General features: G+C 41.1%; 1 protein-coding gene across 1 annotated transcript in view; it reads right to left on the minus strand.

The window, feature by feature from the left end:
* Nucleotides 1–27,593, minus strand: part of gbe1b (glucan (1,4-alpha-), branching enzyme 1b) — a 74,781-nt gene that overhangs the window by 38,874 nt on the left and 8,314 nt on the right. Inside the window, exons 2-10 of the mRNA XM_008286831.1 lie at nucleotides 24,909–25,078; nucleotides 21,839–21,954; nucleotides 19,476–19,601; nucleotides 18,353–18,488; nucleotides 15,174–15,264; nucleotides 12,965–13,174; nucleotides 4,319–4,434; nucleotides 3,391–3,518; nucleotides 2,984–3,082 (exon numbers count right to left, since the gene is read on the minus strand). Of these exons, the coding sequence (XP_008285053.1) occupies nucleotides 2,984–3,082; nucleotides 3,391–3,518; nucleotides 4,319–4,434; nucleotides 12,965–13,174; nucleotides 15,174–15,264; nucleotides 18,353–18,488; nucleotides 19,476–19,601; nucleotides 21,839–21,954; nucleotides 24,909–25,078 (1,192 nt within the window). The remainder of the gene's footprint in view (nucleotides 1–2,983; nucleotides 3,083–3,390; nucleotides 3,519–4,318; nucleotides 4,435–12,964; nucleotides 13,175–15,173; nucleotides 15,265–18,352; nucleotides 18,489–19,475; nucleotides 19,602–21,838; nucleotides 21,955–24,908; nucleotides 25,079–27,593) is intronic.

Here is a 27,593-nt window from a genome sequence, read left to right on the forward strand (position 1 = left end):
GTTTTATTATTACAGGAAACACCAAGGCGGCCAAGAAAATAAATTATGAGTTATGTACTGATCCCAAGTACTGTAAATTTATCCAAGTTCTCCAGCAGAGGCACACAGTGCTCCTAGACAAGACTCAAAAAAAAAAAGAAGCTTTCTGAGAGAAAGTCTGGTCATGTACGTCAGGCTGATGCCCTCAGACACAGCAGCAAGCAAAGAATTTCAGATAAACAAATGCATAACAACATTTATTTTAGTCTCCGGACGGACGGCTGGGCATGCATACATTTCCTCGGCGCTGCTCGGCTTCCACGTTATGGACTTTCATACCTGATGGCTGAACAGTTACAAACAATGTTTTCCCACTGTGGGCCATTAAGTACTTTCACAGTGGCAGTTTGGGCTGAAGTGCCGAGCTAAAGGGTGCTTCAACAGTTGTTGTGGAAGAACTGAGAATATTTGGTGGCCGTAATTTCCCATCCAGTCTGAAGCAGCGTCGGGCGGGAACGGATTGTGTTATCACTTTTTTTTTTTTTCCCCCCAGTAATGGCTGGAAACAGAAAGCACTGTTTTAGTAGAAATATTCGATATTTCTGTTGTTTTTGTGGGAAAAAGTCAAGCTAGTGTTTTTTGTTGTTGTTGTCCTACCTGATGCTCTGATGTCGGCATTATCAGCATGTTAGAAATATTCGCTGCCTAAGTCCTGGTAAGCAACACATAGAGACATAAAGTTCCTTCTGTACAGTAACCAGACTGTCCATCAGCGGGCTTTTCTCTCGTGTTTGAATGTACACATTAGTTACCTTTTATCTGGAAGGTAGCAGAGCAAAGAGCTGCGCTTTACGCTGTGTAGCAAACCTGACAGTAACCTTCAAGGAAACATGGAAAACCTTAAAACCTCTGACAGTAGGCAATAAAACTGGTTTACTCAACAGGACATTCTCCCACAGGACCTCACTCTTCCACACAAGGTTTCTTCTTATTACAGTACAGTCAAAACTGAGATAAATGTGAAAAACAAAAGACAATGTCGGCAAAAGAGAGTTCTTTTCTATTCTACTGCAAGAACAGGAGTAATAGAAGTACGATTAAAATAATCAAAAGAACATCTCGTGTTGAAACAACAAAACAACCACGATAACGACGAAATCTTAAAGAAAAAAAAAAATTAAAGCTTTCTCATTTTCATTTTCTATTCTCTGTTGAAGCTTATCCATTTCTGCTTTTCAAAGTCACATTTAATCTTTAAGCAGAATGTATTTTCGTAGATCAATATGTCACAACTCCTTCTCGCGGTTTTTGTAATTTTCATTAAATTTTTGAAGCGAAAAAAAAAAAAAGGGATCAAATAAAATGTTACAATTCATTTAGGCTTGGAAACACATCAGACATCCGGCGAGGTCATTCACAAAATCCAGATTTTAGAACTGTCATACCAGTGTGAATTTATTCATGGAAGCTCTATCATTTTAATTTTAAAAAACGCATTTTTTTTTTAACTTCCTTACAGCTTTCTAATTTTAGATGACCATAATTGACTCTTTTCTTCTTTAATTCGCTGTAGCTGAAATTATCTTTTTTTTTTTCCCCTGACAATGAGTGGAGGGTGACAAACCTGAAGGGATGAGCTTTTTTCTTGTTCTTGCGATAGTACTGTTTCTGATCTTTAACTATTCAGATTGTCTGACTGGTTGTAAAAAAAAAAAAAAATCAACAGAGCACTGAATTCAAACTGAAGAAATAACCTTTGCTTTGACATCATATAAAGCTACCCCAAGGACAGAAATTTCAGAGTGAATAATGAATAAAGTGAAATGTAAAGGCGACTGTCAGCCTATTCAAAGCTCAACTTAAGAAAAAAAAAAAAAAAAAACACATCACAAAAGAAATTTCAGACTGGATCAGTGACTGGATGACCTTCATGTTAACATTATTAAATCTCATCTTTTTTTTTTTTCTCCCTGCTCACATAAAATATTTTTATGTGAGCACAGCTTATTCATTATGCATGAATAAGTCAAATGCTTTTATTTTCAATAACAATTATGTCACTTCCATCATTTATTCATGGCTCTGTGTTCGGATGGATAAATAATGACCTTCCTACTTTGCGCAGCAGGTAGGATTAAGGAGAAGGGGAAAAAAGAAAAATAAATTAGCACTGCTTTTAAAAAAGAAAAGAAAAGAAAAGGAAAAAGACCTTCTTCGGCTTCATAAACCTCACTCACAGCTCCAGGTGAAAAGAGAGAAGAAGAAAAAAAACTTAAGTGCAGACTCTCTGGTCTCATGGAAAAGAAACTTTACACCATTTTCTTCACAGATCCAGAAAGATCACGTAAAGGGTTTAAATTTATTGCAAATGTGACTTTATAGCTTGAGCATACATAAATAGAATACACTGATTTAAATCTTTCTTAGGTTATATTCAGAGACCTACATTTGGTTTTTAATGTTTGTAGCCTTTTTCGAGGCAGAAGGTGACCATTATAAGCTTCACAAAGATGGTGTTTATCACTGGGCTGATCTATTGAATTGCAATTAGGCTCATTGTGCAGGCGTCCGTAGCATTTCTTGTCATCGTGGGTAAGTGCAAACAAGAACTGTTCCAAGGATGCAACTAGTTGTAGTGGGCTCCTATATTTCAGTTGGTACCGTTTCCCCTTGTGCGTGTTGCATCTAGTTTGTGGATGTATCAAACCCTCCTTGTCCATTCAAATTACACCAGAGCGCAACAGTGTGCAAGTTTCTTTAAAGGCTCAAAAGCTTAGCAATAAGCTCAGCTTTACCACAAGACTGTTCCTAACAAGCCCTGCCACTCCCTTTGTCTTTCATCCCTGTTTTGAAACGCTTCCACTTTTCTATCTATTTGTGGCTCACGCCGAAGTTTCTGTGCGAGCAGAGGCCTGCAGCACCTGTAAATGCGGCTGGGGAGGAAAACAAAACCCAAAAGGCACAAAAAGAGGCCGATTTTTTGAAAGGAAGTAAATCACCCTACCTGGATCCACTTGTCAGGAATAGCCATAGCCAGTCGGTAATCAAAACCAAGTCCTCCCTCCTCCACTGGTCTGCAGAGAGCAGGCATCCCTGACACATCCTGCAGAGAAGTCTCCCTGTTTAATATCACATTTTCTCTTTGTGTGCACAGGTTTCTTTCCCAGTCAGCCAAGATCACATCAATACCTCTCCACAGCTCACCACGTTAAGGCAGTGAGATCCCTATACCACAGGCAAAAAAGAGTGGCATCCCATTTCCTTTTGCATTACTTCTTAATTACCGCAATGAATACATAAGTAAGCTATGCCTAACTAATAAGTTCTTCTAATTAATGATAGCTGTGGGCAGTGTCATTGCAAAGTAAGTGGATGCTGAGGATGTGTGTGTGGCGGAGAGTGTGTATTTACCTCTGCAACAGTGATGCAGTCGGGGTAAAGGGTATGAAGAATGTGATTGGCAAGCATCAGGTAAACCAAGGAGTCCTCGTCCACCTGTAGGCCAAAGTATTCACTGTAGTCCCCTGAGAAGCCTGTGCCTGAAGAGTAAAAACACCCACACAGCAAACACTCATCATGTTTTCCAAACTTCTAAAATCCTTCAATCCTCACATTTGTGTTTTAAACTGATGCTACTGTTTTACCATTTTTGCATATTTCTTAACTCGCCTTAATATTAAGAAAGAAATGCAACATTTATGGATAATTTTCAGGCTCCAACACTAGTGCAGACGCACCTTTAACTACGTTCCCAAGTATTCAAAGACGAGTGTTTCTCTGAAAATGTGTTGAATGTGTTTTCTTCCTAGAAAACAATTGCAAAGCCGAATTTTTACATTTACAACAGGATGAATATTAAATCTTTTTTAATATATCCTTTTAATAATATATCCTTTTCTTCTATTCCAACATCTGCTGGCACATTGCTTTGTAGCCTGCAGGCTTTGTTAACAAATTAACCTTTATTTATATATATATATTAATTCATGCAATACATATTTGACCGCAACTTTTTACAAAAATACTTGGACCATGTTTTTTATTTATATTTTATTTTTTTATCCTAAACCCTTTCAATGCTTTTAAGATAAGACATGTGCTTATTCATTAGGAAACATTAACACTGTTGTGGTCTTAGATTTTTTAAAAGTAAATACACTTTCTAGGTAAGAATCTTCAACACATGTTGGGTGGAATAAGTCAACCTTATTATTATTTAACCCTCAGGAGTCTGTGGTGCTGCTGCTGCTGCACTGTGGGCTACAAAGGAAAGCAGAATGACAGGTTTTACACATATTTCCCAGCGCTGCAATGCAAAGCGCACACAAACCAGTCTCACCGATGCCATGGTGATGGTACAGCATGGAGGTAACGCCGTCGAATCTGAATCCGTCAAAGCGGTACTCCTCCATCCACCAGCGCAGGTTTGACAGCAGGAAACGCAGCACTTCCCAGCTAGCAAAACACACAAACAAGCACACGCACACACATTCAAGGTCAGATAAATAAGAAGCTGTGAATTATTCACACATCTCATCATGCACTTTGGGCACCAGAGATTAATTTTCACCGCTACAGGACATTCACATATTGATAACCAAAGCTCCATTATGTTGGGGATGGAGCGTCGGTGACAGCAGACAGTGTTTTCATTAACTACACTGGAGAGGGGACGGTGTCTTTCACATATCCAGTTGTCAAGATGAGAAATCAGTGGCTTACAGTACATAGTGAAGTTTTCCGATTTCCATCAGATCGCTTGCATGACCACTGGGCAAGCGTTTTGTACGGCCAGGCCCATCCCTGTGTATTTGAACTGATAGGATTTCATGCCACACTTGGGTAAACAAACACCATGCAGGGGAATTGAGTTCCCTCTCCTGAGGACGAGATAAATCATACACTTCTACTCACTTTGGCTTCATCTTCAGCGCACGCCGAGCTCCTCTGTCCTACAAGCTAGAGGGCAAACTCCAGAAAAAGAAATACGTGCAGCCAATAAACTATGTGAATATGAAAGTGTACGTTGCGGTTGTTTTCGTAGCCCACGGTGCGCTGCGGAGCATGCAAATGTTCTCTGTGCCTGCTGGCTGGACTGTGTTGGTGTGGAGGCTGGAGGAGGTGGATTCCATAAATGGCCCCAGTCCCCGTTCTTGACTGGGAGAGTCATCTGGTTCTGAACAGCCACTCAAGGCAAAGTACACTACGCGCCTCAACTCTTCCCCATTCAGCGGTGCGTTGCCATGGAAACGTCAGTTGGAAACTCAATATTTGGTTGTCTCTATGCACTGTGCGTAATGAGCATCAAATGAAACACTGTACACACGGATGGCGTGCTGGAAAGCAGGAGCAGAGCGCCAAGGATGTGAGACGAATGACACATTCATGACACTGATTAAATGTGAACCGCTGCCTCTGCTTAGGCTGGAACTCTCAGCTCAGATGTTCTCTGTATACTCGGCTCCAACAGCGGTTGTAATGATGTCCTAGTGAAGCTATATATTACAATACCTGGGAACCTAATAGATTTTCCTCCATTTTTGTGATAAATTAGTATCCATCGTATGTCTCTGAAGTACTTTGGCGACTTTTTTTTTTTTTTTTTAACCAGACATTTCACAGAATATCCTTTCACTACCTGAGCTTCACACCAGCCTCGACTGAAATAGCGTGTTATTCATGAAATGGCTGGCAGCACTGCAGGCCCACGAAGAAGCTACTGAAGAAGCTCCTGCACCTCTGCGACACTATTTTATCTGTGTTGGAGGTTCACGTCCCTTTCCAGACAAATGAACCACATAACCTGCCGTTGAGCAAAATTCAATCGTAAGGTGGAATTTTTAGTCATTTCAATCAATTAATGTGCTAATGTAATATTGAATAGCTAGTGTAATATTGAACAGCTCTCTCTATATGTACAGTACTGGTTTACAAGCCTGATTAATTTCCTGAATTAGAAAAGTTAGACCTTGGTTTGTATTTTTTCCGGCAGCGACGCCACACTGAGGGGCAGTTCAACATTTTTTGCTTGAATGATGCAATTTCATCACGTCAGAAAACTGGTGAAGCAGTGAGGAGACCCAGATTCATGCTTCAACAACACTTCAGTAACATCTCAAACTGCAAAAATTCCACCCGCATACCAGACAACTTTTGTTCTCAATAACACTTTCTCATATCAAAGATTCTGGCGCTGAACACTTAATGCTGAGGATTACATCCTCTACGGCAAAAGACAAAATCCCGGATTCTGTTGGCCGAGGAAAGCCGTGACACAAAATACATTTAAATGCACTCCCTTCTGTGCTCGGTTCCTCAGGGATGACCAACACCAGCACTGTTTGACAGGTGTGAAGCTGCATGTTACATCGGCGCTTCCTCCTTCCCTAGAGGAAGAGCACAAGGGAGCCTGGTATGATCCGATATAGCAGCCTGGCTGGGTGGTCACGCAGACCCTGTGATAAATAGATTAGGTCCTCCACTCCACTGCGCAGAGCCAACAAAGGCTCAGACACAATGTATCCTCATGGGATGGAGATAATAGCCAGTGAGAGCCAGAGGCCCAAGATGAAACCATACTGCCACATTAGGACCCACAATGCCATTCATCATCAAGTCCAATTACAGTGAGAAAGTTAGATCTCTGTACCCGATGCAATACACAGCTTACCTATGCAGTTCAATGAAGTTATCACTCGGTCTGCAGTGTTAATACAAAAGCAAATTGCATATTACGCTGTCCTCATACTAAAGCTCAGCAATGACAGGAAACCTGGTTAGGGAGCACTAACAGAGTAAAGCTCTAATATTGCTGCTTGTAGAGTAAGATAAGGTAATCTATCATATGTGCTGCTGTTTTACCTGCGAGCACACACACACCGCCACAAAAGTCACCACAAGTCAGTTCAGACAAAAGCAGACTCTTTTGTTTTCTCTCCACACCAGCTTCATGTTTAGTTGCTCCTTTATTTCCTCCTCAGGCTGACCACGACTGTGACCCACATTTAAGGCGTTCACGTTTCGAGCTGAGCAGATATCAAAACACGCTGTGTTTCCAGCAGTCAATTTTGCATACGGGGTCACGGCAACTTGTCATGACGGCAAAGAAAAAGATTTAAGTCCCTGTTTTCACAACATCACAGGTAAGCTGCAGATAAGACCAAATAAATTTAAGGAGCTGACAGGTCATTCCACAAGAAGTGTGATGCCGAAACGACGCCGCCAGACAGCCTGATGGATGGCGTGCATTTGTTGGACCAAAAAGGACAAATGAGGTGCCTCATTTAACGCATTTCAAAACTTTTCTACAATCCCTGCAGCCAGCGCGGGACAGAGACATTGACAGGAACGTCAACCGCAATAAATTCACACTTCTTGGTTGAAGCTTGATTTATCTCTTCAGTCATGAAATTTTTCATTCATCTTTTGTGTACGTTAAATAAACAGAGAGAAAAAATGATGCCTGAAGGATACGACCACTGACGCCTGCATGGTGTCGCCTACATTCGTGACTAACGGTAGATTTTTTAGCCGTGTTTGCACATACCCTGTCATCAAATAAGCCGCCGTCCAGTAAAACACGGTTCAATTAGCCAAGAACTGTGCGTGTCTTGAAATGCAAACACGTACTGTGTGCTGGACTGTTAAAAAAAAAATACATCTTTATACTTTGTACCACATTGTTAGCAGCTCTTCCAGCAGTCTGGTAATACTGGCTGCCGTGCTGGGTAAACTCTCATCTAGAGGCCTGACAGTCTGTCCCTGTATTGCTGCGCTTTGTGTTAGATATCTGCCGTTTGTCTGGCATTCTTTATGCTGCCTGGCAACTAGCTGCTCTTGCTTGGCATCCTGAGAGGGATATTCGGCTGCCTGAGAGACTGTTTGTATGTTTAGCAACCTGTAATTAGTATCACTTTGTACTGTCTTTCAGGAATCAATGCAGTCTGTCAAGCCAATTCTACCCCTTTGGAGTTTTTTCCAGTGGACCGCATTTTTGTAGTGGCAGGATATTCAGAAGGCACATGCTCCTATGAATAATCACTTAAGTTATTCACAAGGTATGACCATTCTGACAGAGAAACCATGTAAATTACTGGCATTTCTCCAGGAAAAAAAAACTAGAGTTACACAGCCAGTTAGCTGTCAGACAGCAGCCAGCCTTGAGGGAGGGCGCAGCCTTGTAGGCTTTACTGAGGGAACAACAGTACCTGGGGTTGATAAAGCCAAACATAAGGGCACATGAGATACAGCTTGAACCATTGGAAATCCGCAGACACTACAAACTAGCTCAGTGCAGCTGTGAATGAAATGTTCATTAGCAACATATCAGCTCTGCAACCTTTTAATACGGAGAAAATAACCATGTCTTAATATCACAGAAAAAGCAACTCCAACAGAATAAATGACCACCAACATAGATTTGCATGATGTTAACACTTACACTCTTTTTCAAACTGTCAAATGTCTTTTCTTTTTAATCTACAAACTGCACTTTTATAAAAATAGGGTTCCAAAAGCTACATTATTCATTTGGATCACAAAAAAACCATCACCTGATTGATGAAAGAAAACTCTTTGCACATATCACTGCCATGATTTTTTTTTTCTTCTTCTATTTTTCAGATACTTTTAAGGGGCTTAGGGGCATGAAGGTGCAGAGCTGCTAAGTTCCTACCCACTGGCTCCATCCAGCACCTAGTGGAAGCACTACAGGCAGCTCCAACAAGCCACCATGCACACCTACAGCTAAGCTGAGCTCATTAGCCGAAGCTCACCAGAGGGGAAAAACTGCTTTTCCCCTTGCTGTGTGACTTGATGGGGCAGGGGAAATAACTCATGGGTGCTAAATACTAAAATGACTGAATTTGGACAGAGCTGACTTTTCAAGTGTGAGTTTATTGATTGATCAAACGGTGCCCAGGCCTTAACTATCAGCCAAAGCTGGTCCAAATATGTAAAAACAGGAATTCTTCTGGGGGAGATGGAGATAGACTTTTCTGGTTTCTTCTGTGATGGTTTCTGCTCTGCTACTTTAAAATAAAAGCATGCCATTTATCAGCAGGGTGATTCTTTGCTTCCCCACATGTCTTCCCCTGTGTGTAGTTCCACTAGAATTTCACAATTTAAAGGATGTTTAGCTGGCAACAGCAAAAAAACTGATTTCACAGTGTCAAAATTCATGCTTAGGAGAAAACTGCATTATTTATGTGGCTGCTTTTATTGGATAGGGGATGGGGTTAGACGGATTAAAACACATCTTCCATCCATCCATTATCTATACACCGCTTAATCCTCACTAGGGTGCAACTGGAGTCTATCCCAGCCGACTCAGGGTGAAGGCAGGGGACACCCTGGACAGGTCACCAGTCTATCACAGGGCTACACTTAGAGACAGACAACCAAGCACACTCACATTCACACCTACGGACAATTTAGAATCACCAATTAACCTCAACATGTTTTTGGACCTTGTAGGAGGAAGCCGGAGAACCCGGAGAGAACCCACACTGCACGGGGAGAATATGCAAACTCCACGCAGAAAGATCCGGGTGTCCACACTGGGACGCGAACTGGCGACCTTCTTGCTGTGAGGCGACGGTGCTAACCACCGATGCACCTTGCAGCCCTAAAACACATCTTGATCAGTTATTTATATTGTATATTAAATAACTTAAATTGTTTTATTGTACCTTATTTGAGCTTTCATACTGTAGAATACACTTAAAATCCAAGCTCATTTAATTTAGTAAAAGTCTATCAGCCATCGTTTGTCTCCAATAATTTAGGATTTAGGAGCACAGAGGCACAGAATCATTTCAGATACACCAATATATTTCCCAAATCAAACATCATTAACAAATATTTGAGCGGAATAAAAACACACACGTATAGAATAATCTTGTCAAAGAGAGAAATACTTGGTCGTCAAACACAGGACCGATCTCTCAGCATGAGAACATGGAGAAGAGTTAAAAAGCATTTTCAAAAGCCTGGCCCTGGGCCTATTTTTCATATCTTAAGAATTCACACAAAGATTGATGAAAAATGGATGCAAATGATCCTGAGAGAGGTGGGGGGATTACAGAGCGAGCCCACATCAAGCTCCTCAGAACTCTCACTGCTCACTTTTTGAAATTCCTGATCTGCAAAAAGGCTTGGCTCCTCTGTCTGCCAGCCCCCCTACGTCCTGAACCACGGGCTCCACTCACCCGGTCACCGTGTCAAGGTGACTTTGGCGTCTTTGAAAAGGTCTGTGAAGGAAACAGTGACCAGTGACTAGCGCAGACATTCTCTGGTTAGTTTCTGCTCAATAGAACAAGAGCAGATGAGCGTCAGGTGCTTTCACATAAACTGTATATCCTGACAGTGACGTTTCAAGGACATTTGCAACTTTAAATTTCGAACAAAAGGCTCCAGCAAAGATGCGTCAGATGTTTTTTGTCCAATGCAGTTTATAATAAAAATGCATTCAAATCACATAGTGGGGAAAAAGCTACAAAGACATCCTTGAAAATTAGGAATGTATCCCTCACAACCAGACGACTAAACGCATATCCAGTGCTACGGTACAAGTGCTTCAAGTTTTTATAGTATTAATTCAATTTAATAAGCATAAATACAAGCTTTTTTTTATTTATTTTTTTTCCTAAAGAAATGCTAAAAATCCAGCGGGTGCATGTGTCCTTACATAGTTTTAATGCTACTCAGTCTTTATACCATCACGTTGGTATTCAGCAACCGAAAAACCACTTCTAGCATTTCTACAGCCTGGAACCAATGTTTGCAAAGCCAGACGTTCTTAATGCTGAATGCAGACACATTTGACTCAGAGGCAACTCAAGTTAACAAATTGGATAGCAGGCATCTATCTAAACAGCATTCTCTCCGGACTGTGTTGAATGTTTTATGAGGAAAAAGCTGAAGTGGAATGCATACAACAACAACAACAACAACCACAACAAAAAAAATAAAAGGTGCTCTTTGATGAAGATGCAGAATGTGGAAGCCGAGCGGAAGGGGCTGGCAACCGCAACAACGCTCATGTCCGCTCGGACAGCTTGTCGGCTATCAGTCAGCTCCTGTCAACCTAATAAGAACATCATGGTCAGACGCTGATGGCTGATAGCAAGGCTGCTTGATTAAAAACAGACTGTGTTTCACACTAGGTTCACAGCGAGCCTCTGAGGTTCATTTCCTTCCAAAGAGAGTAGCAGAAAGCTTGACACAAACGACATGTCCAAACATCCTGTGAGAGGCAAAGAAGACAAATGAACTGGGTATGACATTGCAGAGCTCCTTTGGGCTTTTACAAATGACTCCTCATATGCCTCCCAGTCGTGGCATATGTCTGCACCATGTCTAATGAGTGCTTCTGATATGAGGAGGGTTCAATAACTAATGAAAGAAGAACCTTGTTCTCTTATTATAGCCCCCATGCCTGCCACTAAGCATTGTATAATGTATTGGAAACGGCTGCACACTGACACACACTTATTAAAAGCGAGTTCAAAAAGGCATTTGATAGACTCAACAGTGCCTGTTCCTCTTTAATGTGTGCTGGGATCGTTTTCTGGGTACAGAGGCAAGAGAGACAGCTAATTAACAGGGCCTACAACAACACCAATCAATAGTTTTGGTGTAAACTGAGCACCAGCAGAGACGGAAAACATCCTGTCGATTTATGGCCTTTTATGTATTTTTTTTCTCCCCCCACTTTTGTGATTAGCTTAAAATATGAGCATTATCAAATCCTGCCAACACTGTAGCATCAATTCATTATTCATCATGCATTAAAATTCAACACCTGCCTGGCCAAATGTATAAAAGGTAAAAAAGATCATTAGAGGAAACTTACATTTGCCATTAATAGCCCACTCTGCACCTCAGGTATATCAGATTAACAGCGCACCTGACTTCATGGCCATTTTGGCGAGCGATGTAATCTGTCATTTTTTGCAATCATGTCTTGCTTTTGACCTTCAACACATCGTTCTGTATCAGATGGTGTGAGAAAATATAAAGAGTGGTATGTCAGCTCCCATTTGGCCTCATTTATCAGTCTGTTAAAATGTTGCGTATACGTTTTCAATTTAAATTCTGAAGCCCGAAAGTCCACAGAGCTCATTTATCAACCTTGTTTTTAAAATGTAAACATTTATATATCTGATGTAGCCTGGGCAGGTTGGGATTTTTTTTTATTTTTTCGATGTCACATGTTACATTTAAATGCAGCTCTTCATCTTCGAGCCAGAGCATAATTGAGGAGCTGAAACCGCAGTAATCAATGGACTTGCTTTTATATCCCGCTAAAAGGCTCAGAAGAAATGTGAAGTTGGATTTAATTACATTAAAATTATAGCAGCATAAAGTCAAAAGGAAAAAAAAAGTACAGGAGTCCCACAGTGCTGGTTAAATGCTACTGTTAATACAAAAAAATTGTATAGCAGGTACACTGCATTCTGATTTAATTACCTTATACATGCTCTTTAAGGCTCTCACAACTTCCAGAAAAAAAAACTTCAGAATCAACCGCGAGTGTTTTTTTTTCCACTTCAAACTAAAAATGACAGTTGTCAATACACATGCATAAAACTGACTTCAAGATTCAGCTCTTATGCATCGATGCACATCTAAAAATATGTTAAATGTGCATCACTGTACGATATAATAAATTGAACGCATAATTATGCTAAAAAGCTTGTGTTATCTTGATTAGAGTGACTGTCAGTGGTAGGATGAGAACATTTCTCATTAAGACTTGACACTTAGTTTAACACGTAAATAAAAATAGACACTTATTCGCACTCTAATGAAAGCTAAAGGTAGACCATTTATGTTACAATAGAGACAAAAATACTCTCTTTAATGGCTTTAGGGGCCTGTTTACCTTTACTGGCTGCACCCTCTGTTCATGTCAAACCCATATTTATACTTACTAGTGATACAAATATGAAGGTCTCTAATTAACAGTGGATACGTTCAGTACCTGGAGTAGTTGAAGAGGCGGCTGTCCCACAGACTGTGCTCCCCTCTGGGTGGGGAATGGAAGTAACAAGAGTCGGAGCCATCGAAGTGGTTCAGGCCGTCCTCCGTGTTCTTGGAGGCGTGACTGTGAACGACGTCCAGCAGCACCACGATGCCCATTGAATGAGCCACATCGATCAGCTCCTTCAGCTCATCCGGGGTACCATAGCGACTAGGAATGCACACACAGACTTATATCAGTTTTACACGCTCCGGTTCCATCCTATACCGGTTTCATTTCATGGCTTGAACTGAACACGGATCCACCCTGAATCCTAATCCTAATCCTAAATAACACTTTTTTTTTTCTTTCAAGATGACATTTTAAAGAAGGATGTGGAAGAAGGTATTTGGGCATCACAACTACACTAATTAAAGAACAGCTAATACACACTGATGAGCCACAACATTAAAACCACATCAATCATCTTGTTACAATGCTCTGCTGGGAAACCCTGGGTCTTGATATTCACAGGGATGACAAGTCTGACCCACCTACACGTTGTTTTAGACTAAGCACACCCCCATCAGCAACAGCCTCCCCCACCCCACCGCAAGAACTGTACAGGAAGTGCTCGAGGAACACAACCACGAGCCTCCAAACTCCCCAGATCCCAATCTGACCGAGCACTTATGGGAAGTGCCAGAATTGAGGTCCCACCCTGCAACCCACAGGACCCAAAGGATCTGCTGCCAGTGTCCCGGTATGGGAAGTATTCTGGCTGTTCAAAGGGGACTAACTAAATATCAGGAAACTGGTTTTAATATTGTGGCTGTACACGTATACACACATTCATTTTTCCAAAGACCCACAGCGTACTTTGTGTGTTATTTCAATTCCCCCAAACAAAAAAACCTATCAGTCCAATTCTAACACCTCACCATAACACTGGGTCTTGCCACAACAGACCTATTTAAGAGCAAGTGTTATCGCATGCACTGAATTCAGATTTTCAGTACAATGCTTGTGCTTCACAGCATAATTCATCATTATTTCACACAATATAACACGGTGACCTTGTCCAGTCACTTGTCTCAAGTACAACCAGTATACTATACACTATCAAGAGGGCTTACGATGGTTTTGTCATGTTGTAGTATAACTTCTCTATAGTCCTTTAAATATCATTTGAAGGATCACGAAAAAGACGCTCACAGGACACTGAGAAAACCACAACTGTATGCGTACACACGCATTTCCATATACAAACACACATATATCACCGCTTACATTCCAATAACATCCAGTCTGTCCTTCCAGCTATCATTCTATCAGCTTCCTTGCAAAACAGGGCACATAGTGCCAGGATTACCTCGCTTCCCGGTATTCAACCACTAAGGTTTTAAATGACACTGAGAGATCAATCAAGGGTGAAATTACAATATATACTTTACACTTTATGGTATATTCTCTACTCTAAGCAAGGGAAGGAGGATATCGGGAAGAAGATAAAGACTCAGACTAGTCCACCTTTATCTATGACTCCCCTCCACTCTCTGGATTAACAGGAAATGTATTTACAGAGAGATTATTGCTGGTGTCAGGCTTCCTAACCTTGATTTGAGGTGACTGAGTTGAATGGGAAGTTGCGCACTCAGTTCGTTTTCAATGACAGTGTGAAGTTGCTCATTCAACCCTCAAAATAAACATCAGGCACTTTGAAAATGGTTCGCAGCTGATTTAAACAGCAGATACCACATGTAGCAGGATAAAATGGTGTAGATTGTAGAGAAAATACTGCAAAAAAAAAATAGACATTAAAGTCATTGCAGTCCAAGGTGATTTGGCATCATCTGTGGCCAAACACACTTCAGGTGGAGAGGATTGATCCCATCAGAGAGACTAAAGAAGGCCTGTAGCAGTGGTGTCTAGTTTGGAAATACTGAACTAACAATGATCACATTTTCTAAGAAATGATGCAAAACTAGCAAATTGACCAGTCTTTGCTCACCACATTGCATCCAGTATGAGCATACATTGCTTCCAGAAAAGTCCTACATAGTGAGGAAATTACAGAATTCACATACATTTAAAGTGTTATTGTTGACCTGATACATATCATGACAACTATAATATTAAATATTTTACACAGTTTTTTCAGACAATGATTCAATGACATGTGCACAGAATACAGTATGTAAACTTTAATCTGAATTTGACAACTGTTTACCTGGAAGCAGCAAAGAAACTGGTGATCTGATATCCGAAGCTTGCATAGTAGGCATGCTCCATGACAGCCATCAGCTGAATACAGTTGTAACCTAGATGGAAAGAGCAAAAAAAAAAAAAAATGCAATTAAAATGTATCACCTCATGTGTTAAAGCTCTCCAGATTATAGAATTAATTTTGCGTCACTAATACTAGTATCACTCAGATAATAGCTGTGGATAAACCGCTAAATTATGCATCATCGTAAATATATATTCAACATCCTGCTGCGTCTTTGTTACCAGCAGCATTGCATCCCATCTATTCACATTTCCTCTTTTCTTATGATTCATCTCAATAAATCCTTTGGATCGCATCCCAAACATCATTTAAAAATGCTAATAATTCTTACAATGTGTGCGCCCGGCCACAGAGTGCAAAAGTTTTGAGAGCACTTGCAAATATTAAGTGGATAAAATTTTATATTTGGATTTGTTTGTCTACATTAATTTGGTTACAAAGCATCAGAAAACCTTAAAGACTTGCTACTGTTTGACCCGTGTCAGTCATGCTTTTATATACGAGCTCCAGGCATTTCCTTTTTGCGCACCAGCTCTAGTATCCTAAAGACAAGCTGTGGCAACAGGGAAACACCAGCTATCAGAGTCAGGAGGTCATGTACAGCATTTCAAAACGACCTACGAAAACTGCCTCTATGAATAAGAGAACAACAGGCTTTTAAACTGCCACTGAGCACTCCAGAGGGAGGCCCTGCGGTTTTCCACTGTTGTATCGAGCACATTTATTTATATATATCTTTTCAGGCGAGAGAGAAAGAAAGAGAGAGAGAGAGAGAAAAAAAAACTTTGCCTTCTGAAGGAGTGTGACAAAGCACTGGGGTGAGAGGAAGTTTCTCTTTTTTTATATTTATATACTCTCTTTCAGTCAAGAAAATGAAATGGCAGGCAAAGGCAGCCGTCACTAGAGACGTGGAGTTTAGCCTCCTGGAGAATCCTATTGTGCAGAATCCCTCAGCTGCTGCAGGTAGATTCTTTGACAGCATTTACTCTGGCAGTTTCCTTACCCACTAAACAGGATGACACGACCGAGAAAACAGCATTTATCACATTTCTCCTGGTTTGCTGTGCCAGTCATATCTGTGCCTTTTAATAATGTCAGTGCAGCAGGCTGTATTTGAATGCAAAGTAACGCCGCGTCTCGTACGAGCGGAGCTGCAAGCCGACGACACGGATCAGTTGCGCGAGGTTAAAGTCACATTTTTAATATCGCTCTTCGCTATCGAGCCGAGCTATTAATCACACATTGCAGTTAATTAGTCACATGTGTGATGAGAGCACAAGACAATGTTGACAAGCACAAAAGCGCTGGTATTACTTTTGAGGGTAACTGTTTTTAATTACAGCTTCGAGCAGCAATATAGACACAGTCCTCCAGTGCTGAAATCTAGTGGAAGAAGGTGATAGATTTTGCATTTAACCAGAATTTGACAGTTTCTTATAGAAGAATTACAAAGGAAAATACACTTTGTGGTGGAACAACAGGCTAAAGCTGTACAGATGTTTAATTTAATTCATGTTTCAAGGTTTGTTTTGCTGTAGAAACAATTGCTCAAATGTAGTAATCCTCCTCTTCTTCTTTATCTGCCTTGTTTTGTCTTTTATAAAAACATCATCTGCTGTCCTGTATTTCACTCACTTTATCTGTTTATTTAATAGGGACAATGCAAATTAATTAATTAATACGGGGAGAACTTGATGAATTCTGGCTGCATTTGTTAATTTAAAGAAGAAACGAAAGCATAACGAGTTACACTGTCAGATGCAAATATATTATACACAGCATAAAGACAAAAATGCCAAATGCCAAGTTCAAAGTCATCATAGATCCGATTAAAGTTGTGTAAAGTTCTCACTTATTATAAGTGTTGGTTTGTGGCACAACTGTTTAAATCATTTATTAAACAAGCTAATATAAACCTTTACACATAAAACAAGAATATTCCAAATTTTAAAACTTCTCAAAGCTCCACAGATCATATTCATTTGAAATGTGACAATTTTTTTTCTTCTTGTTAAGAACTAATTTCAAAAAGCTCAAATGTTTCGCAATCGTCTAACAGTCACAAGCACCAGATGAAAAGCTGTTTAGTTTCAACTCAAGGACGTTAAAATCGCACACTTCTGTTTAGTACGAGTAAGGCTCGGGCAGCGCAGCAAATTCATTGACCTAAAGACATTATAAATCTTCTGTCAATCCAAGTTTAGTCATATTAAAACATTTCATATCTAAACTGTCATGTATAATTAAACGGAGAATATCTGCAACAGCCGACCGTTCAATCAGACCAGACACCAAAAAAAATCTGCGAGGACTGAATTAATCAGCAAAAATAAATCAGAAGTGAGTCCGAATGAGAAAGAAATGGAATATGATGCTGTATAGAAACGGGTACATTTATTAGAATCTAATTAATTTTGACGATTTGTCATGACGGGTCTTATCCTATGGCTCTACATGTTTGTGTTGCCGGGGAGATAAGGTGCATTGAGATGGTTTTTTTCCTTCCTCTACTGGCCCGCCTGAGTCACGATCATGGAAATGGGAACAAGCTGTCAGTTTTGGAGCCAAAACTGCTGTGTGGCGCTACTAGTGCTGCGGAGCCCTCTTTACAAAACGCCGCCCAACGGTCAGCGATCCCTTTAGGTCATGCCAGTAAACAGGATGTTGACTTGCTGATGGGGTTTAATGCAGAGGGAGTGTGACAGCTCTGCTCACTGAAAATACGGCTCCTGGACGAGCAGCAGCACTCTCAGCATCACGTCTGCTATGTTATGGACCGGTGTTGACAGAGACACTGGCAGCTATGTATATGCAAAAAAAAAAGAAACTCTTGAACCCCTCAACTATTGTTTTCCAACCACATAGTTGGCTCAGAATTGATGCGTATGTGTGCATATACAACCATCTTCTTAATGCTTCACTTCCACTCTGCTCTTGGCGAGAGAAGATACAAAACGCTCTCGAGTTGAATCAACAAAAGCTCCGACTGACACTTAGATGAAGAGGATCAGGGCGGGATGATTGCCGTGCACTTTTAACAGACTTGAATAGCCCAACAACATAAGAGGTAGGCCAAAAGGGAAGAGGAATAATCTCATAGACGTAATGTTTTGTCTTACCCAAGTCTTTTATGCGAGGCAGCACGTTGTTTGTGAAGTTGGTGTACGAAGCGACCTTCCCCTCCGGTGAAGCGATGCCCACGTGAGCCTCGTATATTCTCAGGCTCGTGGGCTTCTTTGGTCGAGGGTGAATTTGCTGTCAAGTGGACGGAAAAACATGACAGGGGTCTCGCACTTTTTTTCCTAAAAACTGCTAAAAATACACTTGTTGAGTAAATCATGAAGCATAAAGTCAAAGACAAAGCGTGGGTTTCGTGGTTCATTGCGCCAATGTCGTACCGCGGAGACTGATAATAGCACTACACATGTTTAATATTAAAATAGCTATGATTCACTGCGTCCGTGTTACACAACAGGAGAGGAATTTGTTTTATACATAGCACACATTTTCTTGATGGCTACCCACCAGGCCTCGTCAGCCCACCATTTGAAGTGCATGATTGAGCCACTTGTAAATAAAACAAATATACTGCCAGTAAGTGGGCTCCTCTAATTAAAATGGTGCCAAATAACAAGCGATAAAGAAAGCAAGGTGGCCTTTAATAGCCTCTTATTGTTTCGCTTGTTCCCTCTCAGGCTAAGCACAACAAGTAGCACTGAGACGTATTCAGACCCTCTCGAATCAGCGGCATCGAGCATTAAGAATAGCTGCAACGGCTTCACCGATGAGATGCAAAAAATGAGACGGTATGTTCAGATGGACGGACGTGGGGAGGCTATTTTAGGAGCGGAGCAAACTCAACATGCCATAGTTTCAGTGACACATCATCAGTGTAGGAAAGCTGTGATTAGGCTTTTCACAATAGGTTGTCATTGGTTTAATGGAAAGATTATCTATCTATCTATCCATCTATCCATCTATCTATCTATCTATCGTCGACAACTCAGGAAATGCTTCCCGACATTAAAAAAAATAAATAAATTCCTACATGTTTGCACAATGTTTGCTTTTCTGATTCAATTCAATAAGAATTTTGGGTTGATTTTTTTTCTTTTAAACCAGATTTTCAACAGTTTTTCAGTCAAAACAACAAAAAAAATCAATAAGAAATAAGCTTTTCTTAAAAAAAGAAGAACGAACAGTAAAAATTTTACTAAATAATACATTTAAATAATAACTTACATTGTAAGGTTGTGGTGGATCCCAGTGAACCCAGTCATAGATGACAGATTTCTCCTCCCTGGTCACATATTTGGCCCAAGGCGAGATCCGGTACAGGCGTTCACCCTCCTTGGTGTGAACCACCACCTGGGAAAAATAAGACAAATGAGTGTTATGTTATAGCAAGGGCACTTTACATAAGCTGAGAGGACGGCAACACACACAACAGGCAGACAAAGGATCCCCGGACAACATCATACACGCCGTGGCGCTGAAAATCTGAAGTAAAACCCTACAGGAAAAAAGAGGATGAAGGTTAAGAGTATGCAAATGAAAGCAAAATGGAACGAAAGCAAAATTTCAATATAAGATAACCATAAAAGATAAATAACAATCCAGTCGAGTTTAAGAGGTCTGGTCACAAATCAGCAGAGCATTCAAAAGGTCCTCCGAGGCTCCTGCATGTTTCTATCCCTGGATTTAAAGTCAGCATTTATTTACATCTTCTGGCCATGAAATGCTTACATCATAAAACTGTGCTCTTACTGCTCATCCATTATACAGAAAGATGGTGCAGATTGTTCAACCACTAAAGCAAACATTTTTTAAAAATGTGTCAACACAAAAACCGCCCCTCGTCCAGGAAGCGAGCCCCTGCTCTCCAATGCAAAACTCACAGCTTTAGAAAGTATTACACTGGGCTCGAAGAGATAATATGGTGCAGAGGACAAAAAAAAAAAAAAAACTAAAGTATTGACCAAAATACTTGTTGCGGTAAATCTGGATTCAGCCGTGATTATCCTGTGTTATTTTTTTGTAAGCGGTGCAACTCTTTTATTGGTTTTAACACAGCTACTCACTGGCCCATCTTGAGAGGGGATTTGAGCCAGGGAGCAATTTAGAAAAATAGGAAATCTAAATCATTATCCTTTGCCTCTCATCTATTATGTCTGCAATTCAGGATTGGAAGGGGGTAAAATAAATATAGTTTGGAAATCTGACAAGTTACTTTGCCTCCATCAGTCAAATAAGAAAGGAGAAAGCCAGCGTGAGAGTTGGAAAAACCAACCAAGAAATCGATCTTGTAGTGTTACCCGCAGTATGTGTCCACCCTGTTTTGTCCCCCGCAGAAATGGGCATTAGAACCCAACTAATTCTGGCTACTGTTGTGAAGTAATGACTGTTTCAATGCCACCTGCCTGTGAGCCGTTGGCCAGACTCCCCTCTGGGGTTTTTTCATTATGGCCAGGCCACCTGGGGGTTAGCTGCCTGGCTCCCCTTATGACATGCTTCACAGTTTATAGGATTAGGAAAAGATAGTTGGATAAATGGACTGGCATAAAGCCTGACAGAGCGGTGGCCCTTCAGACAAATTGGCCAGCATTAGGCACATTAAAGAAAAATCAGACTGCTAGGCTGAGTGAGTGCGTGAACAGGAAAAACAACTAAGAGTTGGACCATATACGGAAAGTTAGGCGCGGATAAAAGGCGCGTTTGATCGCTTCGATATCGCCTCTGTTCGTCCTCCGCGGCGTTGCATTCTTGCATCATAAACAACTTACTGTAAATACTGTAACCACAAAAGGACACTGCTTGTTTATGGAGACAAATTGGGCCCCGCACAAAGGGGATGGAAGGGCAAGCTGCTCTACATGAGAGTGATTGGAGCTAGGCTTGTGCTTCCACGAGGGAGTGCTGTGGAACTAATTCTAAAGTGGAGCTCTCAGCAAGACAGCCATTCATAGGCAGCAGGGGTGCACAAGGAAAGGCCAGGTGCCAGCGTTTCCATCTGCTTCTTATCGTCCTTAGACTGACCTCCGCTGACAATGGGAGCTGGGCAGCCTGTCCAGGGCGCAGGAGTGTGCCAACGATGACCCAGTCCCAAGGAGAGTGCCGTAGCGATGCCATCCACTTCACGCCTGGCATCTCATTTCTGGGTTATTTCTCATCCACACTGTGTGCTTGGGAGACAATGCATAATGGGAGGTGCATCTTTTGCATTTAACCCTGATGAATTATTTACTAGAGCTTAAAACCAATCATGTACACCCACTGCGAGCTGTGTTTCGCACCAAACAAACACAGCACAATGTCCTGAGGGATACCTGCCACAGATGGGAGCTGAAATAAAAGCCATCAGCCGGGCTCCTCAGGTGCATCTACTCTCCACTGTGCAGATTGTGTACATACAGTAATCTCCCTTCTGCACTGTGAGTGTGACATGTTGTTGATGGCGACATGCCAGGTTTTCACTTGGTTCATAAGACACCACACATGACAGGGAATCTCCCACAAACATTACAGTGACGAGTCCCTGAGCCGCCGTGGCAAGATGACACCTGCTGAGGGCGTGAAAATAAGTATGAAGATGTTCTGTTCTCTACCTTGAGTTTGGTGTTATGATCCACAGCTGGAGACTTGTCATGCTTGGGTGGAAGAATCAGTTCCCACTTGCCGTATTCTTTCTTGGTGTAAGAGTGGGAGAATTTTTCCCAGCCATCTACGGGTAAACAGATACAGTTGAAGCACATCAGATTCACTGGTTTGCAACACAAAGAGCAACATAAACACTGATTAGCTGCATCCTGATTAAAGACACTCGTATATAAAGAAAAGCAGTGCTTATGACTGAGCAGCCCCCAAATCAGGACATTAATCCCTCTTGTTCCTTTGGTTTCTTTTGGTGTGAATCAGTCACAGACCTGCAGGGAGACTAAACATCACTGTAATGTGCTTGTTTTATTCATATTATTATGTGATTTCTGGATATTAAAATCACAAAGTCACAAGCTGTGCTCTGGCATCTTATTTGTCCGAGTTCACCACTAGGAGTCGCCAAAGTCAGAAATTTTGCAACCCAACCGCAGCGTTCTTCATGACTTTTAATTACAAATAAAACAATTAACAGTTTCCTTCACCCTTATTACAGCTGCTTTGCCACTTGCCTTGTGCTAACAACAGCTTGCAGCTGATAGTCACCACTGTGGCTTTTGTTCCATTTCAATATCCCCCCGTGGTCACAGCAGCACTTTATTTTTCTGACTTCTACAATCCGTCTTCGCACAGTTTCGGCCCCCTCCCCTCGCCCTCTAACACATCTTACATAATTCTTTCTTGTTGTTTTTCCTTCTCTGCACTGTTCCACTGTATCCTGTGACATTTGTGACAGTGAGTAAAGCAGCGGGCTCAGTCATCTAAAAGAAAAACTGATAAAATACCACTTCACTGCTCATTGAATTTTAGCTCTGAGGAAACAACAGAGAGGAGTTAGGCTCCTAATGTGCTGATACCGCATTGCCAATTGTCATTGACTGACAGGAATGTATTAGAACAGAAGACATTTATTATTAAGTGACCACCTTGGCATGTCAATTTAGGATGTTGTTTCTATTCCGTAATCCATATCTGCTTGCTATTCATGAGTAAGAACAACGGCAGGGTGGGAAATGAATCACAGGAGATGCTCCAGAAGTGACCATGCACAGCACCAGCACTTTTCATTGGCAGGCCAAGTCATATTTTTTCACAATTTATTTATCTCCCTTTGCTTAAACTCCTCTGGAAAAAAAAAAAAAAAAAAAAACACAGTGCATTATGCATCCAACCTGCACCATATTCATGACTAGGGCTGCTGGGCTGTTTCCACATTTACTATGAAATTGAAATCAAATAATATGACTGAGCCGTGTCAAAATGTAATCTCTCACAGAATTGAATGTTGGAATTGAGCTGCTGCCCAAGGTCCTGGGAAGATAATTAAAAAGGGAAAGGGAATGGGAGAAATATGGAAAGAGGGGAATGGAAGAAACAGAACTAACTAGCACAAAAAATGTGCAGGGACAATAAACAAATTGACACATTTCGGGGCTTCCATAGAGCATCAATCTGAGGGTACCGCTATTAGCGTCTTAAGTAATAGTATTAATAGTGCGCTACTATCAGTAATACGGCGTCATTACCTGCGGGGTGTTAGTTCAGAGCAGCTGTCGCACGCAGATAAGTGTTTATTCTGTAGTGTGGCGAATAGCATGTAAGTTATGTGAATTCATCGACTATCATTACATTTCATTATTATACCATTTCACATTGCGTCATTGTTGTGTTCTTTGTTTTCTCAGTGAGAGTAATATGTTAGGCTTCACAACAGCGAGAACAGAAAGATGCACATATGGAGGTTTACAAGCACAATATGGACACTAAACACAGATTCAGGTTACACACACACTGAGTGGCTTAAATGTAGTGCAGATAATATAAAGCATTGTGGTGGCTGTGATCAGTATGTCATAATGAGTTTAGGCGTAAAACATCCCCAAAGCATAAATTCCTTCAGGGACACTTGATTAACTATAGTCTCCTAGTCTGCAGTAGAGAACTGACACAAAGCCAGGGAAACCATAGGTTACCGCGACTAATAATGATAGACATTACAAATAATAACACAGAGTAGTCCAACTTTTGTGTCTGGACCTCTAAAAAAAAGGAAGGAAAATGAAGCTGTATGACCTTACATTTGATAGATGAGAGCCTGTCTCGTTCAATCTTGTTAATGATGAAAAAAATAAATTATTTTGCCGCATTTTCACAGCACACATTAACCAAAAATAACAGCCGAAAATCTATCAACCTGAAATTACTTTCAAAGTTGGGACCAGGGGGAATAGAGATTTCAGTGCAAACACAGAGGTTGCACTCTCTCAACAACTTTGCGAGCGATGATGAAATAACCAGCTACTAAAATATTAACAAACACTCCCACATTCAAAAGATCCCCCCTCAGTATGCAAGTTTATCCTGTGTAATCAATATCCTCCACGTTTCCTACTCCCAGGTTGGTTGATCAAAAGGGATGATACCCTTGTACCGCAGTACGCTGAGCTTTTGCTTAATTTTTTTGCCCCTTTGTGTTCAAGAGTGCAGAAATGTCAAATTTCTTATTTAATGCACCTTGAAGATATGCAACCTTTCAGTCTGCACTGAAATCTCTTTTTTTTCTCCTTTTGGTCCCAACAGTGTGTGTAGCTTTTATATTAAAGGTGTCATTTTCTTTTTAGTATTCTGACTTATTATTGCCAATTGATTGCTGCTGTGCAACTGCAGAACGTTTATGAGGCTGTTTCTTTAAAACTAAATGAGAATGCCAGACAGGAGAAAAACAAATAAAGATTTTCTAACACACAAGACTCACTATTTTGTATAAAGGCATTTATAGCAAAAAAAAAAAAACAATAAGCATGAGGTTATTGTGACAACTTTTAGCTTTAATTTCAGGTTGTTCGCATCCATATTGGGTCGATTTTGTAAGCGCTCCTAAACATAGAACGTGCACGTGCAGATATTAACTGAGCAGCAGCAAATCTCTGGTGAGCTCAGAGGGAGCGATCTGGAAATCACACGCAGATCACACCGGTGTCACGCTGCTCAGAAGTGGACAGCTCTCCTCAGGTTACTTACTGAAGTCGCCAGTGAGGAAAAGGGCCTCTGCAGCTGGAGCCCACTCTTTAAAGATCAGGCTGTTGTCAGGCTGCCGCTGCACGCCGAACGTCTTGTAGCTGCGAGTGAACTGGTCAAAGCCTCCCTCTGCCTCCTCCAGCTGGAAAAGTCGCTTCTGCAGCAGGTCATACCTACAGACCACGGGGAACACATAAAAAATGCATGAAGGGAAAAAAATCCACCGCTGGATGCACAACCTGTTGGATACATCCAATGTTATATATCATCATTCACTAACAGATTCTAGTTATTCTGCACTGCAGTGATTGGTAATTGATTTTCCTCCCATTGCATCAAGCTGTCTCCTCTGATTCCACTTCAGTTGGCATGTTTTTTTTTTTTTTTTCTCTCCCACCATTTTCCAGAATGCTTTTGATAACTGCAGCTGACGTTTACATGTAGCGAGTCCTGGGTTGATTCTTTGGTAACTGACAAAACACCTAATGTGAACTGTTGCTTTTACAGATTAACCACTCAAGAAGTGTAACAGCTTACGAAAAGGTGGCACAACATGTCTTCATTTGCAAACAATGGCTACAGCACAGTGAAATTAACAAGATTGTTTTTGCTTTCTTTTGTCCTTTTTTCCCCCATTGTAGGAAATACTGACAATGGCAACACAAAATGCTGACAAGTACACACATTTATAAAGCAACAAGTCATCAAGGTAAAATCATGGTGGAAAAGAATATTTAAAAAGTAATCAGTAATGCTAGGTGTGATTATCAGAAGAAAAAAAAAGCCGCCTCTACATTGTCAGTGTTCTCACTTTTGGCAGGCCACGTTATTACAATGCAAAACAAAAAACACAAAAAATGATTCATTATTTCCAGTGTTTCTCATGGAAAATGATTCTAAAGTCGGAATTGAGCCACAGCACAAAAAGTAATAAGAATGAAAGTATTTAAAGTTTCAATGAAAATATTTAACAGCTACACAATAAACAAAGTCCTTCACCTTTGGTTCTACTACCAATCTCTGTAAAATGTAACCAAACAATTTTTTTTCCGCCAAACTCAGAGCGTGTCTGAGAGTCTCCCTTTGTCTGCACATGCTTCCAACATTTCCTAAACACCGCAGCACGTGTGATGCGGCGGCACACCGCGCTGCATCTCAATATTCCCATGCTACCGTTATCTTCTCCAGGTCTAACCTCAGGATGTAAACCTGCCACACTGCCCCCGAAGAACGCGCGACTACGGGCATATCCTGCGAGATAAACCTCTGTCTGTTACCTTCAACTCCAAAGGACAGACTAACTACTTTGCAATTTATCTCACTTAAGTTCCTGCAGCCAAGCTGGTGTCCATATCAGATTCCCCCTGGTACAGAAAGCCTCTTTCAGCCAGCAGAGTTAAGTGCACTCCCTCCCCTATAGCCCTGAAGCCAAGCTCAGACTGGCCTATGAATGCCCTGGGGCTAGTGATGATGGGCTGAAGTAACAGTGCGATTTCTCAGCAGCTGCTCCCTGTGTTGAGCATAGTGGATACAGACAGTGGTTGCCAAATGTAAACCTTTATAGTCCAACCAACGCTGCCACATGCCTCCTTTGGCACTTTGTCACCATTTCAAGAATATGCTGAAAGGAAGGACAAAGCGGGGGATACACATAAGGGTAGAGCTCCACTGCCACAGTATTAATAGGCATGAAAGTCATGTCTATGATTATAACAAATGAGTTCCAGGGGGTTGGACCAGTGGGACTAGAAAGCCAAAATGCAGCACTTTATGGATGTAGCATTCTCCACACATCTCGAGTGTCTGGTTCTAATGAGATTACAGCCAGGAGATGAAGTCAGATCACACGGCGCAAATGAGTTGTGTTTATAAAGGACACAAATCACTTCAGAAAGTCATTACCAGAGTTCAAGCTACAGTAAAGACAAACTGGAATTTGTCTTTTACTGATTACTGATCAGACAGAAATTGTCTGGAAGCGAAACGTCTTTGGATGAAGCCGTTAACTCTCCCTCCCCTCGGTGTTGGCACTGCTGCTACGTCTCCATACTTCCCCACCTGTTTCACAAGTTGCATATTTTACAGTTTACTACAATATCTAGCATGGGACTGCACTTGGTATCCATTGGCAACATTTGGCTGCAACACACTCTCCCATCAAGCTGTAAAGAGCAGCGCCTTAGACCATCTCATCATCACATATGGCATCCTGTTTCTCTTTTTTTTTTGTGGTTTTTCTCTCTAGTGCTGGCTCTGAATTCCAAACGCGGGCAAGTCGGTGTTACAACTGGAGTTCTGTTCATAACTGCTGTCTTCTGCCCTGCTTTCATCTGAAACCATCGCATTTCTCGGTAGGTTTCGAAAATGTAGAAACAAACAAACAGTTATTTGTCAAAGTTGTTGGGAAAGAAGTGCTTATTTAAAACACTTAGTAGACACGGAACAACATAAGTGTAATTTGTGTTTTTCGTCGTCCACCAAGTGAATGGAAGTCCATTCACTGCCATTTAAGTTCAGATTTGTTCTCCAAAAAGTAAAATATGAGGCTATTAAGCTGCCCACTTTTTTCCACAAGCTGCTCAGTAACTATGTCTGTCTGCTGTTGGGTGGGAGGCTACTGAAGTTTGATCAGGTTTTTTTGTATTTGTGCTGAAAACTGCTGTAGCTATAAATGTCAGTAATGACAGT

Source organism: Stegastes partitus, unplaced genomic scaffold, assembly GCF_000690725.1.
Source record: "Stegastes partitus isolate 25-593 unplaced genomic scaffold, Stegastes_partitus-1.0.2 Scaffold472, whole genome shotgun sequence".
Classification (NCBI taxonomy): domain Eukaryota; kingdom Metazoa; phylum Chordata; class Actinopteri; family Pomacentridae; genus Stegastes; species Stegastes partitus.